The 22,130-nt window shown below is 34.0% G+C and overlaps 3 protein-coding genes across 10 annotated transcripts; 2 read left to right on the top strand and 1 right to left on the bottom strand.

The window, feature by feature from the left end:
- Nucleotides 1–1,922: 1,922 nt before the first annotated feature.
- Nucleotides 1,923–3,896, bottom strand: LOC111916341 (uncharacterized). The gene is made up of 6 exons (XM_023911997.3): nt 3,399–3,896; nt 3,095–3,229; nt 2,848–2,926; nt 2,665–2,759; nt 2,392–2,559; nt 1,923–2,316 (listed from the first exon to the last, which is right to left on the bottom strand). Exons 1-6 carry the CDS (start codon nt 3,760–3,762, stop codon nt 2,156–2,158), a joined length of 1,002 nt encoding a protein of 333 aa, XP_023767765.1. The 5' UTR covers nt 3,763–3,896; the 3' UTR covers nt 1,923–2,155.
- Nucleotides 3,897–8,083: 4,187 nt separating this feature from the next.
- LOC111916340 (putative lysine-specific demethylase JMJ16) lies at nt 8,084–13,833 on the top strand. Of its 8 annotated transcripts, none has more exons than XM_023911993.3 (13): nt 8,084–8,270; nt 9,190–9,276; nt 9,404–9,771; nt 9,848–9,919; nt 10,024–10,101; nt 10,190–10,681; nt 10,765–10,986; nt 11,069–11,230; nt 11,319–11,687; nt 11,770–12,721; nt 12,871–12,974; nt 13,061–13,258; nt 13,333–13,833. In XM_023911993.3, exons 3-13 carry the CDS (start codon nt 9,472–9,474, stop codon nt 13,636–13,638), a joined length of 3,255 nt encoding a protein of 1,084 aa, XP_023767761.1. In that variant the 5' UTR covers nt 8,084–8,270; nt 9,190–9,276; nt 9,404–9,471; the 3' UTR covers nt 13,639–13,833. The 8 variants fall into 8 exon arrangements, with proteins under 8 accessions (XP_023767761.1, XP_042755366.1, XP_023767759.1 ...); XM_042899432.2 differs by having other exon boundaries at nt 8,930–9,276; XM_023911991.3 differs by lacking the exon at nt 8,084–8,270 and adding an exon at nt 8,283–8,690.
- Nucleotides 13,834–21,366: 7,533 nt separating this feature from the next.
- LOC111916448 (uncharacterized) lies at nt 21,367–21,927 on the top strand. Its single transcript, XM_023912126.1, has one exon. The coding sequence runs from the start codon at nt 21,367–21,369 to the stop codon at nt 21,925–21,927; it is 561 nt and encodes a 186-aa protein (XP_023767894.1).
- Nucleotides 21,928–22,130: the final 203 nt, after the last annotated feature.

The following is a 22,130-nucleotide window of genomic DNA, read 5'->3' as shown; positions in this document are numbered from 1 at the left end:
TTTCTCCTCTCGCTCCCTCACATATCCAATCTCCTCCTCCTCTCAACATTGATGATACTCCTCCCCCTTATAAAATGACCACTCGACCCAATTCCAAACCTAACCCAAAATACTTCAACTATGATTTTCAACTATAAACTGCACCTTCATATCCCACTGAACCAAACACTATATCCTAAACACTCAAACATCCTTCATGGTGTTCTGCCATGCAAGAAGAGTTTAATGCACTCGAGAGAAATCTAACATGGTCTCTTGTACCACCATCTCAAGCCCAAAATTTGAATTGTTGCAAGTAGGTTTGCAGACAATATTTTTTGTTTTATAAATTGGACAATCGTCCTTGTCACATGTGAGTACCTTCAATTGTTTGTTTACTTCTAATGCGAAAAAAATGGACATATAATTGACCATGAGTGAAGATGCGCCTATGTAAGTATAATCTGACATTGGATAATGATTGTCCTTGATAATATTGCTAATATGGTCAATTCAAGTGGAGGATTTCAATAGGGGTTATATTTTTACTTGCATAGGATTTCAAGGACAATCATTATCCAATGTCAGATTATACTTGCATAGGCGCGTCTTCATTCATGGTTAGTTATATGTCCATTTTTTCGCATTAGAAGTAAAAAAAATTGAATGTACTCACATGTGACAAGGAAGATTGTTCAATTAATAAAACAAAAAGTATTGTCTGCAAACCTACTTGCAACACCAATCAAATTTTGGGCTTGAGATGGTGATACAAGAGACCATGTTAGATTTCTCTCGAGTGCATTTTTCATTTCTCATTTACATAGAATTCACATTCCCATCCCATTTATCTTATATATATATATATATATATATATATATATATATATATATATATATATATATATATATATATATATATATATATATATATATATATATATATATATATATATATATATATATATATATATTTCATTTATCCTTCAAATTTTCTTTTAAAACAATATTCAGCAAAAAGAAATCATATATAATCATAATTTAAACAACCATTTACCTAGTTTTGATGAGCGTTATATAAATATTTAGCGTACATTGATTTTGAAACAAAAATGGACCAAAAAAATAAACGACACCAAAGAGAGAAAACAGTAACAAATGCAAAAAAACTACCAAAAAGATAACTTTAAAAACAAAGGATAGAAAAAAATTGAAACTTAAATGTATAAAAATAAAAGTTAAAAAATAATATTAAAATAGTTAAATAATCAAATATGTAAAATTAATAATATAGATATTACAAAATAAAAATAAAAAATAGATTATATTAAATTTGATTTAGACTTTTTATTAGGTTTAGTTAAATATAAAAGATAATATAGTTTTAAATTATCAAAAAGTTTTTTTCAATGCCATCTTATTAATATTGTTTTAATAACATTTAGGCCCTATGGAGGCTCATGGTGGCCATGTTGGCAACAAGCACGACCATGCACGACATCCTTGTGACTTCGTTGTCATGGTGGTGTTATTTGTTGAGCCGGAAGGAAACCACAACCATGGCCATGGTAACCATTCCACAATGCCTTAGTTACTATCTAATGAAATTGTCCCAACATTTTAATTCACATAACCAATTTTCTTCCGGTATGGTAATGAATTATATCTAGAAAAATTAGAAACTCTTCTACTTTTTATTCCCATCTATCTTCCTATCACTTTTAGATATTAATTTTATTAAATATGATAAATGTTACTATCTTAAATGTATAGAAAGATGGTAGGACGAAAATAATAGGAGGATATTTGATTTCTCTTATATCTATTATCTAACGCTTAACTTTTTCTTTTTCTCATTCAATAGACCATACATGAAGATCACATTTATAACATAGTAATAACTTTTCATACTAAATAACATTGATGTACTACCAATTACCAAATGATGTGTAACTGTGTATTATATTTATATTCATTTAATCAATAACAAAAATGCAATTCAAAACTGTAGGGAAGCAAACAGCAACATGTTTGTCTTATTGATCTATTTTTATTGTATGCCTACCTACACATCTCATATCTGGTATCAATGTTAATTCCATCTTTTAGAATTAAATTCACTCAAAAAAAAATTATATGAATAATAAGAATGGTTAGCCTTGAAGTTTTTAAGAATCTATGCTTTTATTCTTGAAGATTCTCCAACTGCAATCTCCATTCTTGAGTACCAATCACCAATTCTTGTGTTTTCCACCATATCTTTACCTGATTTTAAATATCGAATAGGCCTCAACACCCCAAACACTGCTAAATCCGCCAAATTTGGCTTCAAACCCCCTGAATTAACAACAAACACAAAGTCAAAATCTGAAATGGGAAAAGTCCAAAGTCTGATTTTGATGGAAAGCTGACCTAGAAAATCTCTGCCATTAAGTGCATTGACCCATGTTTCTGCTGATTCATACAAAGCTGCTCTTTCATCAGTAATGTTATACTTTTTCTTCAGTTTCTTGGACACAAAATACATAGCAGCAGCCCCTGCGTATTTCACTGTATATTTCTCAGAGAAGCTGAAGTTACCTGAAATTTATAATCATCATTGTCATGATGAATGATTATATACTTTCTATTTGTATACATTATCCACATATATGTCAACTACAAAAGAACACATATAGCTTTTACCATTGCTAGCAATATAATCAAAGGATTCTAGAGCCTCAGAAGTGTTGCGGTAGATGTTTGGTGATAGCATATGCACCAAATGATCATCAACCCACCTGCATACATGATACATGGTCCATCAACAACTCAAAAGACTTGTTTCAGAACATTCTTTACTGATAAACATTGATATGAATTACAAACCTGCGCCATTTCTTCTCTTCATCATCAACTGATGAAGATTTTGCACGAATGATCTTGTTCCCCATCTGATCAATAATAGCTGCAAGAAAGAATCATTGCGTCTTCAAAGGAGATAAATTACCTTACTGAATGTAAAATAAGTCTTGTCTGGTTGAGATTAATATCCAACATAGTTTATTTAGGTTAAAGTAAGAGATTTAAGAAACAAGAAGCGTCAGTTAAATTTTGAATAAGTTGAAGGAAATACCTGATGAATCCACCAGTGGTTCACCATCCACCATCAATATGGGCACCTTCTTATACTCGGACCATTTGATTTCCTTCTTACTGAATGGATTCACCTCCACGACTTTGTATGGAACATCGTAGTAATCAAGGAATGCTGATCGAGAAAGCAACATAAATACAAATGCCTTAAGAATATTGAATCATTGATGTCTGTAGATGCTAAAATTATGTATTTGCCTATTATCATGGCTATAAAAGTAATTGTGATACTGATTGATATGTACAGGATTCTCGATTTGGAGAGCATGAGAATGAGACATTACCTTTAACCTTGTTACAGAAAGGGCAAGCTTCGAATTGGTAGAGCACAACGTCCTTCGGGACTAGATCAGGCTTAAGAAGTTCTTTGGCATAAGCCTCTTCTTCCACCAACAATGACGAGGCACCAGCAGCGACGGAAGCGGCGGCAAGACCACCTAAGGACAGAAAAAACTTAGCAGTATCCGAGTAGACGCCTCGAGATATGGATCTCATGGATGTTGAAAATGATCGCCGGGGAGAACCGGCATTGATGCCGCCGTAAAAGGATGTGACCTGAAAGAGCCTGGTGTATCGTTGTTGTTCTGAAGATGCCAGAAGGACTCGGGATAAGGCTGTGGAAGCAGCGAGAGTAGAAGCTCGCCTCATTTTTACCGATTAACCGAATTTTGGATTTGCCTCACGGCTACGCGACGGCCGACGGAGGAGATTAAAACGTCTGTGGGGTTTTAGAGCTCCCAATGTGTCCGGCAGCGTGGTGCGATCATGAAAAAATTACATTTAAATCCCTTTTACTTCCATTTTATCATAAAAGGCCTTCCATCTTTTTTCTCAATTATAAAAGTCAAAACTATTAAAGAAAACGGTTTTCATTTAAGGTTTGTAGTTAGGAACGAAAACAAGACAACTATTAGATACATAATCTATTTTTCTTATTATTTTATGCATTTATTTGAACGGCGAGTGCATTAAAGATTAGCAAGAAGCCAACAAAAGTTACAAATTACAATCATTTAACGGAGAAATACACCACTTAAACAAACATAGAAAAATATAATTAGAACGAAACTTAATCCAGTTAAAGGTCACAAGTTGAATGTCATCCGCCGTCTTCAAGGAAGAACATCTATTCTTCCATCATATATCAACATGTGTTATTCATGTACACATGCTTTTCTTCCATCTTATATCCATTTTACCCACAATTGTCTTTGAAAATTTATATATATTGGTTCATGTGTATGAATATTATCTTAAATTAAAAAGATCTAAAAAGTGTTTTCATGATTTATAAAAGTACAACGAAATAAAACACATGATGAATTAACCTAGTTTACATAATTAGAGTGATCGACTAATCAATATGTGAATTTCTATTTAGGTTACAGAGGTACAAAAAAATCTATTTATAATAACAATTTGACCTAAATATTGTTTATATCAAGCCCAAATGGCATCAACTGAATAAGTCATATGATCTGTATACCACAAACCTTGTCATCAAGCACCACATACATTAGCTCGAACATCACATTACCTTGTGTTCGCAACACCACAGATTGTATGAACATGGCTTATTGCTAGGTCTATATAACAACAATGAGGTCAAATGGAAGACCTGAATCTATAATCAAACATATAATAGCTTTATGTTATGTATAATAAATGAATTGTTAGGTCTTAGACATATATTGATTCATTTGATGGATTAACATAAACAACGTTAATGAAATAGTAAAATCTAATAATGAACATAATACAATCATATATGGAAAGTATTTTTCAATTTATAACGGAGATGTATAATTTTGTATAGTTGTTTCAAAGGTGAAAACACATTACCAATTTATGAAATACACATCGTATGGATAATCTGAAATATTATTTTAAAATTCAAATTTAAAATCATCTAAGTATTTATTGCGGATCAAATCCCATAAAGATCAAATCAACCATAAATAAGTTGTTTAAAATGTATGAGTGTATCATAATTTAATGGGTATTCTAAATCCCAAGTGTTCTTCAATCTCCCAAGCTTCACCAATGAAATCTTAATAATATTAATATCAATACATGCCAAAATAGTACCATCGTATGTCTTTAAACTAAATAAAACTCTTTAACTCAAAGTTTGGAGAAAACATTATAGAAATGTAATACACTATTTATAACATAAACATAACCCATAAAATCATAAACATCATAACTCATACATTGTTTATAACATAAGAAATAGTGTAATATGTTTAATGCATATTATGGAACCAAAGTCCAAACCCCAAGTTAACTAAGTGCATGTCACAACTTTGTCAAGCTTGTTTGCTTCAATGACTCGAGTTGATTATAATGGGTTCAAAATTTAAACTAAACATGAGATATCACCCTTGTAACACCATTGACTTAGTTAAATTATTAATTAAAAGGGTCATTAATTCCAACATCAAATTGAGCTTTAGAACTCTAAAATGACCACCAACTTGGGTTCTTTTATATAATTTGAACGTTAGTCACTTAAAACTAAACACAAAATCATAAGAGAACATAAATTTTAGTTTGAATGTGAATTTTTCATAAACGAACGATCTACCATTATTAGTAGGGCTCATCATCACCATAGCCTTCCACTGGACCATCATCGTGTTGCCTTCCTTTTGTTAGCAACGTCATGTCATATCTAGTCCTCAATCTATTTGTTTCGTCATCTATTTCTTATCATACTCAAATCATGGTGGTGTTAGACGGGGATGCCGATTATCGGTGAAGGAAATAAGAGTAAGTGAAAGAAGATAGAAGATAAGGAAACAAGTACCAAAAGAAGGGGGAAGATGGAGCTAGGGGTGGTGGTAGGGTCGATAGAGGTTTATTAATTTTTTCGTATGTTTAATAATTAAATTTGTTTTAAAAAATAATAGAAATTAAAAAAGAGCAAAAGTCATTATATATATATATATATATATATATATATATATATATATCAATTTGGACCATTTATATAATTTTGTCTTAAATATATAAATAACAAAAACTACTGAAATACATATTTGGTCCTTGTGGTTTACACTTATTTGCATTTTTAGTATAACTTTTGAATTTTTGAAATGACTCGTTCTTATGGTTTTTTAAAAGCTACACTTGTAGCCCCAAGATTATTACCGTCTAAAATGCTTTGTTTGGTATATGTGAAATTACGAAAATAGCCTTGTTTTTTTCTCTTTTAAGTTTCAAATAAAAGGACCACTACACCATCGATCATCGCCACCATCACTAATACGAACATCAACACATCACCCAATTACCAATCATTACCGCCACCATCATTAATACCAACATCAATACATCACATCATCATCACCACTATCCAACTGCCACAGTAAAAATTGGCCCATAAAACTCAACATTCGACAATCACTATACCAACAGCCATCACCATGACCACCCATATCTCGTCGGAAAAATAAACCTACAAAATGTCATCGAAAAAACAGAAAACTCGGCTGGAAAAAAGAACCAAACTTATACATGATGAAACTAATGAGTTTAAACTCAGAATACACAATCAATTAAGAAACTTGACATTAATCAGCTCAGAAAACCTATTAAAACTAAAATTACATATTATAAGACATCCAAGTCCCACTCTTAGATTTTACCACATGAGAAACTTTAGCTACTACAAGTTGTAGAGTTGGTTGAGTAGTGATGTGAGGAAAAGAAGACAAAGATAAAGGAGGAGGGTGACAATGGTTGAGTCGCAACGATGGAGGTAAAGATTGCATGCAACCTTCAGAACATCCCCACTGTAAACACCTCCCATTTCCTCCCTCTAACCATTCGAATAGTAATAATCGGAACAAAACATCACACCGCATCAACACCTAAATCCCATAAATATGACCTTTGTTCGATAACCGGGGCACTAATTCACTTCACGCCTCTTAAGCATGTTGACGTCGTCCACTCGTCATCTGATAATCTACCATCTCCAAATGCCATAAACACTCTACTGCTCCTCCTTGAGCAATCACCACTTTGATTTTTGGTCCTAGACCGATGCATGTGAGAGGAGAATTAGAGGGGGGATGTAGTTGTTCATTGACGACGACCTCTATAGGGAAAACGATTAACATATGTGGGCCCTCCACATGACTCAACTTTCCAAAATTACTTACATCTTATGGCAAACCAAATGAGTTATCAACAACTTTTATTTTGTAGAAAGCGATAGAGACCGGGGAAATGGTGGAAGAGTGACCCAAGCTTTTAGGTTGGAAAGAGAGCATTGACGTCAGTACCCAAGGTAGAACAAGGTGGAGTCCGACAAGTTGTTGTCGATGTTAGAGCTACCAAGAAAGGAAATGTATAGGTGACTGTGTGAACGGTTCAATGATTGAAAATCTTTTCGAGTTTTTTTTTCTTAGTATTTTACACATTTGGTACTTAAAGTTATTAATATTATAATAAAAATGAAAATGATACAATGATAATTTACATATATTTAATAGATAGCAAGTGAGATAGTTTCAAGGATAATTGGTTAAAGAAAAATAATTAATTTGGTTTTATGCATACATTGATAGTAGCTTACGATTAAAAAAAAAGAGAGATTCAAGCCAATCGATTGGCTATAAAGACGAGATACGGTTGTCAAATGAGAGAAGAGGGATGAGAGGCGTTCCTAAGCTTTCCGACTCACTAGTAGGTGATGAGTATATTAAAAAAAAAAAGGCTCATTTAGATTGCAACTTTTGAAACAATAAGGAGTGGTGTCAAAAATACAAAACTTAGACTAAAAACACATATCCGTATGAACCAAAGGGACTAAAACTCTGATTTACTTTTGTATAATTTTAGGAGAAAACAATAATGTATTCTTAAAAGAATTTAAGCACCATCTTAGAAAGACTCAAAACATTATATAATATAGCCCATGGTATTGCATGAGCCTAGACTGTACACCTAATTAGGTTGTTGAAATACATTTGGATTTTAGAACTGCAAGTGTGTCTCCATCCTGACCGTTCAAGAGAAAAAAGGGGTAACAATAACAAAAGGAGTATTGTCTCATGCTTTTTATTCAACAAAACTCACAAGAAAGATCCAATTCCTCCCTCATTCGGGCATCAATCTCACTTCGTCTTCATAATCACAACACACAGGTAAACCAAAAACTTCCCAAATAATAAAACAACAACAAAACAGTAAATAAATATAAAAACAGAAGCAATTAAAAGAAGATTCCATTCCATTCAATTCAATTCAATTCAATCCAATTTCTCCCCAACTTCTCGCCTCACGCATGACTTTTCTTTCTTGATCAACGAACATATCCATGGTCCTCCACCTCTACAAACACAATAATATTGTAATTAAAGATCTAATTAAGCCAATGTTTTTCCCTACAAAACTTTAAGTTGGTTGGACCAGTCTCCTTGTAAAAATATTTACTATTTTCCCTAAGAAAATAAAAATCCAAATCCAAATCCAAATCCAAATCCAAATCCACCTCAAATTTTCCTACCATATTCCTGTTCTTGATATCATCCAACAAAAACCGTGTTCTTATTAATCCTATACAGGTATTCACTACCAGATTTGTACAGTTTTGGATCATCAAGATTTCTTGTGATGTTTATCTAGGGCTAGCCTATAATATTACTGTTTGTGTTTTTATTCATCCAGATGCTTTTCAAGGTTGAATTTATATTGGGTATTGTTTTTTCTTCAACATGCAATCCAAATCTTGTGTTCATCTGGTTTGTGTATCCAGGGTTTTTTTCCCTTCTTTTCTGATCCCCCTTTTTCTTGCACTTTTTAGGGATTTTGACCAGGTCAATCGCATATTGTTTTTATTGCAAGTGGGTTCTGAGTCAGTCCTGCTTTTGCTTTGTTTTTTTATCAGTTATTGTTCTGTAAATCCTAAATTAATTGATTGATGTGCTCTGGGTAACTTTGACAATCTGGGTAAGGCCAGGTTAGATCAGATCTGTTGATTTTGTTCTCAATTTATTAATCTTTAACTTGATCATTCCTTTTTAAGTAAATTCTTAATCATCTGTAGTTTTATTTAATTCTTAGGTTTCATTGAAGTTTACACCCATATTTTAACACCTTGGCTTGAACTGCATTTGGCCAACGAAGACTGCATCTCTCTTTTGTTTTGGGGTAATCAATACTCATGTTCTTTGAACTTTTATATCATCTATGTAGATGTATATATCAACCATCGATCCAATCCATGAGACTTTTCTTTGTTACTAATATCTCCATATACTTGCAAATTATGATGCAGATAAACTGATAAAGTATTATTCATAAAATCAGAGAATCTTGAACAAGAACTTTTGTGAAAACAATTTCATGATGGGGACAGAACTCATCAGGCATCATGTCAAAGAAGAAACCATGGATATTCCATCAATTCCACCAGGGTTTGAATCGATTACAGCCTTTTCTCTAAAAAGAGTTGAGGACAACAAAGTTTCTGTCCCCATGAGTGCTTCTGAACAACATCCAGTCAAGAACGAATCAGGGATCGAGCACAATGATGATGATGATGATGATGATGATGAAAAGATTAAGAGATCTGTTAGACCTAGACCTTGGATAAACTATGGCCGTTTTGATAGCAATTCAGGGGATGAATCTGAATCTGAAAAGGTATGTCGTCAAATATTGTTTTTTAATTAATTACAGTGTCTGTATGACATTTCTTGACTGAATGGTATTAATGCAGAACCAAACTTCAAGCAATCCGATCTCTAAAGGGGTTATTCGTGGATGTGAAAAATGTAGCAACTGCCAAAAGGTTAATAACTTGACATAATTTAATATTACACTTTGTACTTTGAAATTTGAATTATTGTGTATACATATACCCAATTTTAAAAAAAAAAAAACCAATTTTATCAGGTTATTGCAAAATGGCGTCCAGAAGAAGCTCGAATCCCTGATCTTCTTGAAGCTCCTGTGTTTTACCCAAGTGAAGAGGTATCTACCAATACCATTATCTTTAATGACTTATTTCCTTTTTGGCTGAATGAACTGTCTGAATATAAATCATTACTTGGTTTATCAGGAGTTTAAAGATACTCTGAAGTACATTTCAAGCATAAGAGAAAAAGCTGAAGCATATGGAATTTGTCGAATAGTACCACCTTCATCATGGAAGCCTCCATGTCCTCTCAAGGAAAAAACCGTATGGGAAAATTCAACTTTTGCTACTCGTATCCAAAGAGTTGATAAGCTTCAAAACCGCGATTCATTGACCAAAATGTTGACTCCTAATTACCATAAGAAAGCGAAAAAAAGAAGATGTGTGAAAACAGAGTTTGACCAAAAGACTCATGGGTCAGACCCTGTTGACCCAATGGTTCCTGAACCTTGTTTTGGGTTTGAACCTGGTCCACGCTTCACACTTAATGAGTTTCAAAAGTATGCGGATGATTTCAAGACTCAGTATTTCAGAAGAAACGAAATGAATACAAATCAAGATTCGTGGGACCCATCTTTAGAAAACATAGAGGGCGAATATTGGCGTATGGTAGAACGACCTAGTAAAGAAATCGAGGTGTCTATCTTTCTAAAAGCATTTTATTTTTTTTGCATTTATCAAATAAAAATTTATGTTTTTTTTTTCTTGTGAAATTGTAGGTTCTTTATGGTGCTGACCTGGAAACGGGTACATTTGGTAGCGGGTTTCCAAAAGATCCGTGTCAAGTATCTGGGTCAGATGAAAAGTATGTTAGATCCGGTTGGAACTTGAATAACTTTCCAAGGCTTCCTGGATCTTTACTTTCTTATGAAAGCAGTGATATATCTGGTGTTCTTGTCCCATGGTTGTACATTGGAATGTGCTTTTCATCATTCTGTTGGGTGAGTGGAAGATCTTGATTTACTTCTTTTTCTTGTTGTCTCTTTCTTCACGAATATTAACATTAAAAAAAAAAAAATACAGCATGTTGAAGATCATCATCTATATTCAATGAATTACATGCATTTTGGTGCTTCAAAGATGTGGTATGGTGTACCAGGAAAAGACGCCATTAAATTGGAAGCAGCCATGAAAAAGCATTTACCTAACCTTTTTGCAGAACAACCCGACTTGCTTCACAAACTTGTAAGATTTTTAATTCAAGATTCTGATTCTTGAACAATGTTGTCAAAATTATGGAGATTATTATCAACTTTTTGTTATCTGTATTCAGGTGACACAACTTTCACCTTCCATATTAAAATCCGAAGGAGTTCCCGTTTTTCGGTGTGTTCAGAATCCGGGAGAATTTATTTTGACTTTTCCACGAGCATATCATTCGGGATTCAACTGTGGGTTCAATTGTGCAGAAGCAGTCAATGTAGCCCCAGTTGACTGGTTGCCACATGGACATAATGCTATTGAGCTTTATCGTGAACAGGCTCGAAAAACCTCAATTTCTCATGATAAATTGTTACTTGGAGCTGCAAGAGATGCTGTAAAAGCTCATTGGGAACTTAATCTGCTTAGAAAGAACACACCTGATAACTTAAGATGGAAGGTTGTTTGTGGGAAAGATGGGATCCTATCCCAAACCCTAAAGGTACATTCTTTTGTACCTGTTAAGTCATTCTTTATGTATTAAAGTAAAAAAGAAAACAATTTAATTTTTTGTTTTTCACTAGGCGCGTGTGGAAATTGAGCGTGTAAGGAGGGACTTTCTTTGCAACACTTCTCAAGCTTTAAAAATGGAGGCAACTTTTGATGCGACAAATGAGAGAGAATGCAGCATTTGCTATTTTGACTTGCATTTATCGGCTGCAGGTTGTCACAATTGTTCACCTGAGAAGTATTCATGTTTAAATCATGCAAAACAGTTTTGCTCGTGTGCTTGGGCTTCAAAGTTTTTTCTTCTTCGTTATGACATTAAAGATTTAACCATTTTGGTTGAGGCTTTAGAGGGAAAATTAAGTGCTATATACAGATGGGCAAAACTCGATCTTGGACTTTCTTTGACTTCATACGTATCTAAAGATACCTCACGACCCTTGGGGCTTAATGGGCCCAATGACAAAGAGGTGAAAGAGCAAAAAGGGCAAGAGAGGGTCCAAGAAATCTTGAATAAGCCCAATGAGAATGTTGTTATTCTGGTTAGTGATGATGAAGGTGACAATAAACCGGTTCGGACCGATTCGGTTTCAGGGTGCACCGGGGGTGAAGCTCAAGTGAAAAAGGAAGCCAATGAGTCGCACCCGGAAAACCTTTCTTGCCATAGAGTTTTGTCAAAAGACACGGGTCCCACCAACAAACCACAGGATCTTTCAAGTGTTAAAGAGTCCAGCAATGGGGAAAAAAATACGAGTGTGTTATCTCAGCAAATACCGAAATGTGGGAGTGGAATACAAAATAACGAGGAGAAAATTGTAATTATTGGATTATACGCAAATACAAGGCCGGGAAACAACGTACAAAATGCTGCTTCTGGAAGTCCGTCATGCACCCAAACAAACCCCCGCCAAAAAGGGCCCCGCATGGCGAAAGTTGTTAGAAGGATAAATTGTCATGTGGAGCCTTTGGAATACGGTGTGGTCCAATCGGGAAAGTTTTGGTGCGATAGTCGCGCCATTTATCCTAAAGGTACAATACATTAATTACACACTGACAGTCTGTCAGTTTCAATTCCAATGTGGACTGGCGAGCATCTCGCTGTTGTGTACCTGATTTACATCTCAAATGATTGTTCCATGGAAGACATAAATTTGAATTATTATTATTTTTTTGTGCAGGTTTTCGGAGTCGGGTTAAGTACATAAATGTTTTAAATCCTACGGATATGTGCTATTATGTTTCGGAAATTCTTGATGTGGGAAAGAATAGACCGTTATTTATGGTAATTAAAAATCTTTATGGATATAAAAGACGTGTATTTTGTATTTTGGTGCATGAGGTGATAAAAATGCACTTATATTCTCTCAGGTTTCGTTGGAGAATAATCCAAATGAAGTATTTGTACATTTATCTGCAGCAAGATGTTGGGAAATGATTAGAGAGAGAGTTAACAATGAGATCTCAAAGCAACATAAGTCAAGAATATTAAATCTTCAACCTTTGCAGCCTCCCGGAAGTCTTGATGGCATGGAAATGTTTGGTTTTTCCTCACCTTCAATCTTGCAGGTAAACTTGACATGATTTGACATGACATAATCTTAAATGCATCTTAACAGATTGATATGATTTGGTTTTGATAGGGTATACAGTCAATGGATAGGAATCGTGTATGCAAACAGTATTGGGAATCGCGACCTTTTCTGTCTCAATCCCACAATGAAGGTGAGAACTCAAAGATTCAGGAATCAGATATTCCTGATTGCAACAAAAACAATGGTTTGACTACAGATTCTGATGATATTGTATCGGGTCTGTTTAAAAAGGCGAATTTAGAGGAGCTAAATTCCTTCTTGAATGTTTTGGGTAATGATGATTCGAGTGGTGATAAAGGAAAGGGAAAGTTAATGAGGCTTTTAAATGAAGAGATTGGTAAACGATCTAGATGACAATTGGCAAAGATTTGTAAATTCTTTCATCTTTATAGTAGCTATTATACTGGGACTAGTAGAGTTTCGGGTTTTTTTTTATTATTTTTTGGTAGGGTTTAATGTAGAGCTAAACTGGAAAACTGTTGAGAGAATTATTTGTTTTTGGGATTAACATTCATTTTAACAGATTCATTTCATAAGTTTCTATCATCATCTTATTATTCTCAACATGTTACATGAAGGCCTTCTTCTTGACTCCGTAACTCTTATCTAAACATGTGAGAATCAGTAGTCACCTTTCAGAGTTATTAGATAGCCAAATAATCAAAACTATAGTCAAAATAAATATTTTGAAATTTCATCCGGGGAAAAGTTTCCCATCAATTGAGAGACAATATCAAAATGTTCCCAAATTATAGCCACAACTTGAACGTTTTGAGATTAAGACATTAACAATTGGTAGTTGAGCTAAGATTTGATACCAGTAAAAACACATTGTTTGATGAGCTTACCATTTTGACAAAATTTGCTTTTTATAACCCCAAAATAATAATTTTTTTTTCTGACATTTTACTTAAACAACACCAAATTTACAATAGAGCCCTAGGACTATACGCTAGAACATTTGCTTTTTATAACCCCACAAAAAATATATTTAAAAACTAATTTTTTAACATATTGCAAACATTTCTTCCTATAATTCTGCGATGTAAAATTTTTTCTTCGTGAAATTATTTATATTAAGGTGCTATTGGTACCCCTTATTGTAAAATCGTTACGTTATTCATTCAAATATAAAAAGTAAAAAAAAAAAATCAATTAGTGTTCCATCAAATCATTTTTTTATTTAATTTTACTTATTGCATCCATATATGATTTTTTTTTTTTGTCTTTTTTTAGTATTAGATTTTAGTAATATTAATAAATATTATAATTATTAGAAATTGTTTGAGTAGAATACTTAAAAATCAAGACCATTTTTGTAAAATAGTTACGTTATTCATTCAAATATAAAAAGTAAAAAAAAAATTGAGAATATGCTTTAAATACAAGGGCTAGATATGCAATATTTAATTATTTGAGTGCTTTACATACAAGGGCTAGATATGCAATATTTAATTATTTGTGTCCATTAGATTCAACTATTCACTTCTTGAATGAAAAAGAATAAAAAAAAAAATTCGTCGACACCACTGTAATTTACGGCATGATTTTAGGAACCATTTAATTGTGTGAATGAATCACAACGTCTCAGTTGTGGATTCCAGGTTATTACCGTTTTTCTTGGTTATAGTCATAGTGAAGATTATTGGCAATAGATTCAGTCACATTTATACAAGTTTTATTAACACACCATCAAGAGTATGCAATGATCTATGGTGAATATTTTAACAAAATGAGTCACTGGTTGAATTTCTTTGGATTGAGTTATATGATATATATATATATATATATATATATATATATATATATATATATATATATATATATATATATATATATATATATATATATATATATATATATATATATATATATATATATATATATATATATATATGGTATCATCATTCATTGTCTGAGCATAGAAGATTCTACAACATGGTTTTCTCTTTGTTATGGCGCGTAGGACATCTTAAATCATGCATCTGTTGTGATTGTTCACGTTCACGGTGACCATTATGTGATGATTGATTTATAAGAAACGTATCCAATATATACTATTTTTTATATTGACATACGTACAAATTGTAACATTCTGCTATATGAAAAACCATGTATAATGTTTGACTGAATGTTTGACTGAATGCTTATCTTCCGCATAATACATATAATGCACAATGCAACTATAATACTCAAACAATTAGTTAATAAAGACGAATTTTGCTTTATTATTATTATTATTATTATTATTATTATTATTATTATTATTATTATTATTTATAATACTTTTCTAATAATAATGAATACATCAAATAATATTAAGAAAAAAACAAAAATAAAATATTAAACACAAAAAAATAGATAATAAAAAAAGTTAAATAGATTTTTAGATTGATAGAGAATTTTGCAAATAAATAAAGTAACAATAAGAAAAAACCCAAACAAAAAAATGACTTAAAGAATGGGTGCTGGGACTATTTTTCAGCAAATATTGATGTCGCATACACCAACATGAAATTGATGGCCATTTTAACAAAAAAAGGAAGTAAAAAATAAAAATACTTACTTTGTGAAAACTCTCTTTATTTTCCTCTTTAAAATACGTACTTCAAAGTTCAATTAATGTAAAAACAAAAGCAAACCATTTTCATATTTTGCACTGGACCAGGCTTAAATTTGAAAAAGAACCCGAACAAGAATGGGCTTTAGATTTAAATATGTTGAAGCACACGACCACAGGTCCACAGCGCACAAAGGGGGCATTGTCATTCTTCAGGTTAAGGTAATTATATTTTTTTTATACTGAATAATAATATTTTCTTGATGAAGTATCATCATTTTTTTGCTAAAATAGCAAAATATCTTTATTTTTTTATTGAAATATTATAAATTCTTGCTCAAACGTCATACATTATTATATTTTCGGTTTAAAAAAACTATTTTTGGTTTATAAAATCAATTTATTTTAATTTTTTAATATCTGGAGCAACATACAGATGTTAAAAAAATACACAAGCTTCTTATTACAGTCTGTAGCCATTTGGTCCACATATTTTACTGTAGAGGGTTGCAGAGGTGGTCCACATACTTCATGAATTTTTGCTTCAGAAAAACAAACAACACCTTAGATTATGAGCGGGTAAGGACTGGAAGTGCATTGTTGTTGAACAAGGGTGTTGAATGACTATCAGGATTCTCGAAGGGTTGAATGTGAAGATATTGAATTATATTTTCATCATTCGTCACTAAGAACACCCTAATTTGCTCTCATCTATCTCCATTGTTCTGCTAATGATTCTTAGAGATAATCGTCTTGTTTATCTTTGTACTTGTTTATATTTCAGCTTTAATTCTTCAGTGTTGTTTAGAATCATTAGATTACGAGTTTGTTTAGTATAATCATTATGTTAAGTGTTTGTTTTGTATGATCGGTTGTTCTTTGAGAGATTATGGGTTTTATTTTACTTTGTTGTTTTTTGTGATCTATGCTTTTACTCTTACAAACATATTTCAAGAGTATCAATACATTGTTAGATATTTTTGGACCACATACATTAAATGTATATATTATTGGAATATTTGGTATAAATATTTATAGTTTTACTAACTTTGGACATATATAAGAAACAAAAACTTTGTGAATTTTTTTGCTAATGGGTTTAGATATTTTATTTTATAATTTTTTTAAGATTAACTGGGAAATCAAGATTGTCTATCAATCCAAAGATATCAATAGAAGCATATATGTAATCTTACTTTTTTTTTTATTTATTTTTAACAAAATTCAAGATCTAACATCTAAAGTTTAAGTTTCCATACATTATGTTTAGGTTATTAAATTTACTTGCGTACATGACAAATTGGAATGCACATAAAACAATATCTTTGCATAGCCTCTGAATTTCAAGGTATTAAGCTAATTTCGAGTTTTGATTACTTTATTTTGGTTTGAATAGGTTTTTGATAAATCCAATATTAACATATTTAAAGTAAAATTATAAAATTTATCTCCTTGTGTGATTTAAAATGTTATGACGATGCATTAAATTTCAAGATAAGACAATATTTAATATCTTTGGTTTGATTGAAAATATGAACGATATATCAATTTGTCATTGTCACAAACAACCAACAATTCCGACATTTTTTATTAAAATGATGTAGGAAAAACAACTTTTTAGCGATACTATATTTTGATTTGCAATGGAAATAAAATACTTACATGTAAAAAGGAAAAGTGCATTTGTTCGCAGAGTTAACAAGTACACCTATTGACCCATGCACTTAAATTTTCAAACAAAAAGTGTAAAAGTGCATGCTTAGTCACCACTTTGGTGAGACCATCGTCACCATCCAAAGCAACGTATTCCACAGATACACATCCCTATTTACTAATTAAGTTGGCCACTTGGCCACATATAGGTATCGACAATAACACTTTTTGGCATTTTATTTCATCAATTACGGATTTCTTTTTCAACTTAATTTCGAAATCGACAGCTTCCTAGATTGACATGGATTCGTACAATGTGTTTTAAATGATGGGATGCATATTTGGTGATAGTAGCATTAATGCAAAAGCAAGAAAGCTTTCAATGTAAAAGTGGTGGCATGGTCTATCACATGGAAGTTGGAACAAGCTAACCAATAACACTTGCCGGAACGAAATCTAATACGTAGATATTATCTTATGTTGTTTCACATTATTGTATTTATGGCTGTTAATATAAGATATCCTAACTAGATTATATTATCACTTATATATAGATTAATAAAAGCACAAAATTACTATATCCTACAATCTTACATGGTATCAGCCACACAAGCCTAGCCAAATCTACCTTCTTTATTACATCGATTTTCCTAGCCTATCTAGTCTTTTTTCTTTCTTTTCGTCGTCGATCTAGATGACGGCATAATCGCCACCCTTATTTCTTTCTTATGTCGATCTCTCTCTCATAAAAGTTTTTTTTTTTTTTCTCGTGCCACATTTTCTCATGGCTACAAAGAATAAATACTATTCAACTATTATAGTATCCAACATAAATAATTTAATTGCATTCATAAAATTCCTCGTGATCCGAACTCTTCAAGATCCATTGTTGTGCCTACCATTTTATCGATCACATTCTCCTTCCTACTCCTCCCACCACTCCTGGCGCATATGCCACCACCGCATGTAAAGAAACTTGATTTCGTCTCCAATGCCATAATTCTTCGGTGTATGACTCCATCTCCAACGACTTGCTACACACGATTCTCAATCATGATTTCACTACAGAAGAAGCTTGAGAATGTTTATAATATATCTTTCAAGACAACAAAAAACTCTGGATACATCTACCTTGAGAACCAATTCTCAGACACTTGATTGCATGGCAGGCTTAACAACCACCTTTGAACAACGCCAAGGCTAGTCTCCATGATCCACTTACTCTCTTTTGGTTTGGGGCCCACAATAGTCATATTTTCCCCATGTCCTTACCCTACCTCATTATGAGCTCGACCTATTGCCAAAAATATAACAAACCAAAACTTTACCACCCATAACCTGAACCTCTTACCCAGATGATTTGAAATATGATCCTTAACAATGTAACATCCCAAAAATACAGGCCAAAATTTCATTTTTAAGTAGGTCAATTCATAAAAACTTCGATATAAAAGTTTCATAATAATTCTTCATGTCTGAAAACCAGCCACATCATAATAATATGTCAGAGTACATCCTAGAAAATCCATAATGCGGAAAAACAAGAGTATGTGTGTATGATATGCCGCTACCGCGCCAGCTCCTTCCCCCTAGCTGAAGAGGTACCTGAAACCGAAACTGTAAACTGTAAGCATGAAGCTTAGTGAGTTTCTCCCATAATACCACATACCATACAATCATATAATGAATAGCTAGGAGATACGGGCCTCGCCCACACTCATGGAGATACGGGCCTCGCCCACATTCCGCTAGCTGGGAGATACGGGCCTTGTCCACACTCCGCTATCCGAGAGATACGAGCCTCGCCCACACTCTGCTATCCGAGAGATACGGGCCTCGCCCACACTCAGCTACTAAACCATAACATACAAGTATCACACAGACAACGAGTATAAACAATTCTACCACACTAGCATATATCATCATCAAACTCAACTATGAGATACGTGCTCTGCCCACACTCCGATACTATCATATCGTCTATACGGGCCGACCTTGGTGCCTTAGACCCGTTCCTACTGGAAGGATACTCACCTCGAAAAGTAGCTAGTGAAAGTCTGCTTGCTAGACGTCTGACTGCTGCACCGGTAATCCTCCGACTATAAATCCATAAACATAGATTAGTCACTCATAAATACCCTTAGGTCAAATGACTGACCTACCCCTAGTCCAAGGTCAACTCCTTGGTCAAAGTCAACTTCCAGTTGACTGGACTCGCCGAGTCATGGCACAGACTCGTCGACTCCCTCTCCTACTAACCCAGTACTAACTCATCAAGTCCCTTTTCCCACTCACTGAGTCACCCTTAACTCACTTCTTGGGACGATTAGACTGACTCGCGGTCCGACTCGCCGAGTCCGAGAACAACTCATTGAGTCCCACGAGCAGATCTCTTACTCGCTTCCAAATCCTCACCAGAGCATCCATCTTGAGGATTTGGGTTTCTGGGACTATTGCTACACATTAAATTGCTAACTCTGCGTGCAGCTACGAAGGGTTGGACCTTTTACACTTAAACCCTTCTTAACTCAATAACAGTTCATATGACTCGCCGAGTTTGAAGAACAATTCGTCGAGTTCCAGGCAATCTTCATAGGACTCGCCGAGTCGTTCATCCAACTCGTCGAGTCTAAGACCATCTTCATAGAGCTCACCGATTCCACTTTGGAACTCGCCGAGTCTCTTTAACTCTCCTCCCATACATACCAAATCTGAGACATGCAACGGTTCCAAAACCATAGATCTAAGCTCCTAGGGCATGCTTATCACGTAAAGTTATGAGCTCCAAAAGGTAATTCCAAGCTCTTTATGAGGTCATACACTCAATAGGGACCTCAATCACTTCAACCACAGAGACTTTACACTTCTAAGGTGTCCATAAGGTCCAGATCTGAAGTCCTTTCAGAACATAGAGCATAAACACATGGAGTTTGAGGTTTTAGGGCTTGAAAACCACCAATTAGGGACAAAAGGGGATCTAATGAACTAGTGATCAAGGTAGGAACTTTTCTACCTGAATGGAAGCCTCTTATAGTGTAGATTTCGGATCTACTTTCCCTCCTTGCACTCTTCAACCTCCTCCTTCTTCTTCTAAGCTCCAAACTCCCTTCACAAAGCCAAAAAATCACTCACAAGAACAATATGGGGGCTAGGGTTTCGCTCTACATCTCTCTGGAAGTGTTAGGGACAAGGGAGGCCGAGTTAGAGTGTTTAAATAGGGTGCAAACCCTCGAATTAGGGTTTTTGCCCAAACAGGGTCTACTCGCCGAGTCCGGGACCCGACTCGCCGAGTTCACCGTTTAAGTTACGTGTCTCTTCGCGCTTCTACTCGGCGAGTTGGACCTTCAACTCGCCGACTCCAAGGCCATAATGCAAGGCATACAACAAGAGGATACGTACCAAGAACCAGGTGCTACAAACAAGCTTACAATACTATTCAAAACTCAACATCAACTTACTATTCTACTATCTTGTACAAGAAATGCCACTTTACAACTTAGAAAAAAATTAGTACATGGATACAGGTGCCTCATCCTACATGATGGACTCGTAAGGTTAACTCTCTTCTTATTTCAATATAGGCAATTTACATAAAAACATAATTTTCAGAAACAATTATTAATGTATAGTATGTTATGTATCTTGTATTTAGCCCATTAGATTTGCCTTTTGTATGTACGTATAAGCCCATTACTTTATGTATACAATATTCAATTGATTAATGAAGTTATTTAAGGGAAATCGTTCTTCAATATGGTATCAAAGACTCTTTAACCTTGGTACCCATACACCAGCCGACCCTACCTTCTCATTCTCGATCTTGTCAATCTTCTCCTTCTTCTCTATTATGTTCTTCTTATCTATCAGACATGGATGATAAAAATAAACCCTTCACCTGCATCATTATCAAGTCCTATGTTTCTCTTATTCTTGATCTAAACGAATTAAATTACGATGCATGGCGGGAACTCTTTCTCACTCATTGTCGCGCCTATGGTGTCCATGGTTTTCTTGACAGCACAAACAAACCCAAAGACGCATCAGACACCAATCGGGACAACCTTGACAATCTTGTCATGTCCTGGCTCTATGGTACAATGACACAATTATTACTCACCATGATCCTCAAACCCAAATCAATAGCCAACTCTATCTGGGAAGCCATTGAAGCCCTTTTCAGACACAATAAACACTCTAGAGCAATTGAACTGGACAATGAGTTGCATACTCTAGTCCAAGGCGATCGCTCTATAACCGAATACTTCCAGAAAATCAAAGTTATTTCCGATCTCCTAGCCAACATTGATGCACCAGTCCCTGAAAAGACACTAGTTTCATACCTGCTTAATGGTTTAAACCCGAAGTTTGAAAGTGTTTCCATGCTCATCCGTCACAAAGATCCCCCACTTTCATTCCTTGAAGCATGTTGAACTCTTGTTTCTGAAGAGTTCCATGTCAACAGGAACCACACCCCGACACACTTACCTCGTTATGATCATGGCTCCTCTCCTACAATTCTCATCGTCAACAACAACAAGCCCGACACCAGGCGGTCTCAGCACAACAGATCTTCCTCCAATCGGCACAACAGTGACTCCTCCATATTACTATCATTGGGCAGCGTATGGCTGGC

This window comes from Lactuca sativa, chromosome 2 (assembly GCF_002870075.4).
Source record: "Lactuca sativa cultivar Salinas chromosome 2, Lsat_Salinas_v11, whole genome shotgun sequence".
NCBI lineage: Eukaryota > Viridiplantae > Streptophyta > Magnoliopsida > Asterales > Asteraceae > Lactuca > Lactuca sativa.
Note: the sequence above shows the minus strand (reverse complement) of the source record. Positions and strands in the feature narration are given on the sequence as shown.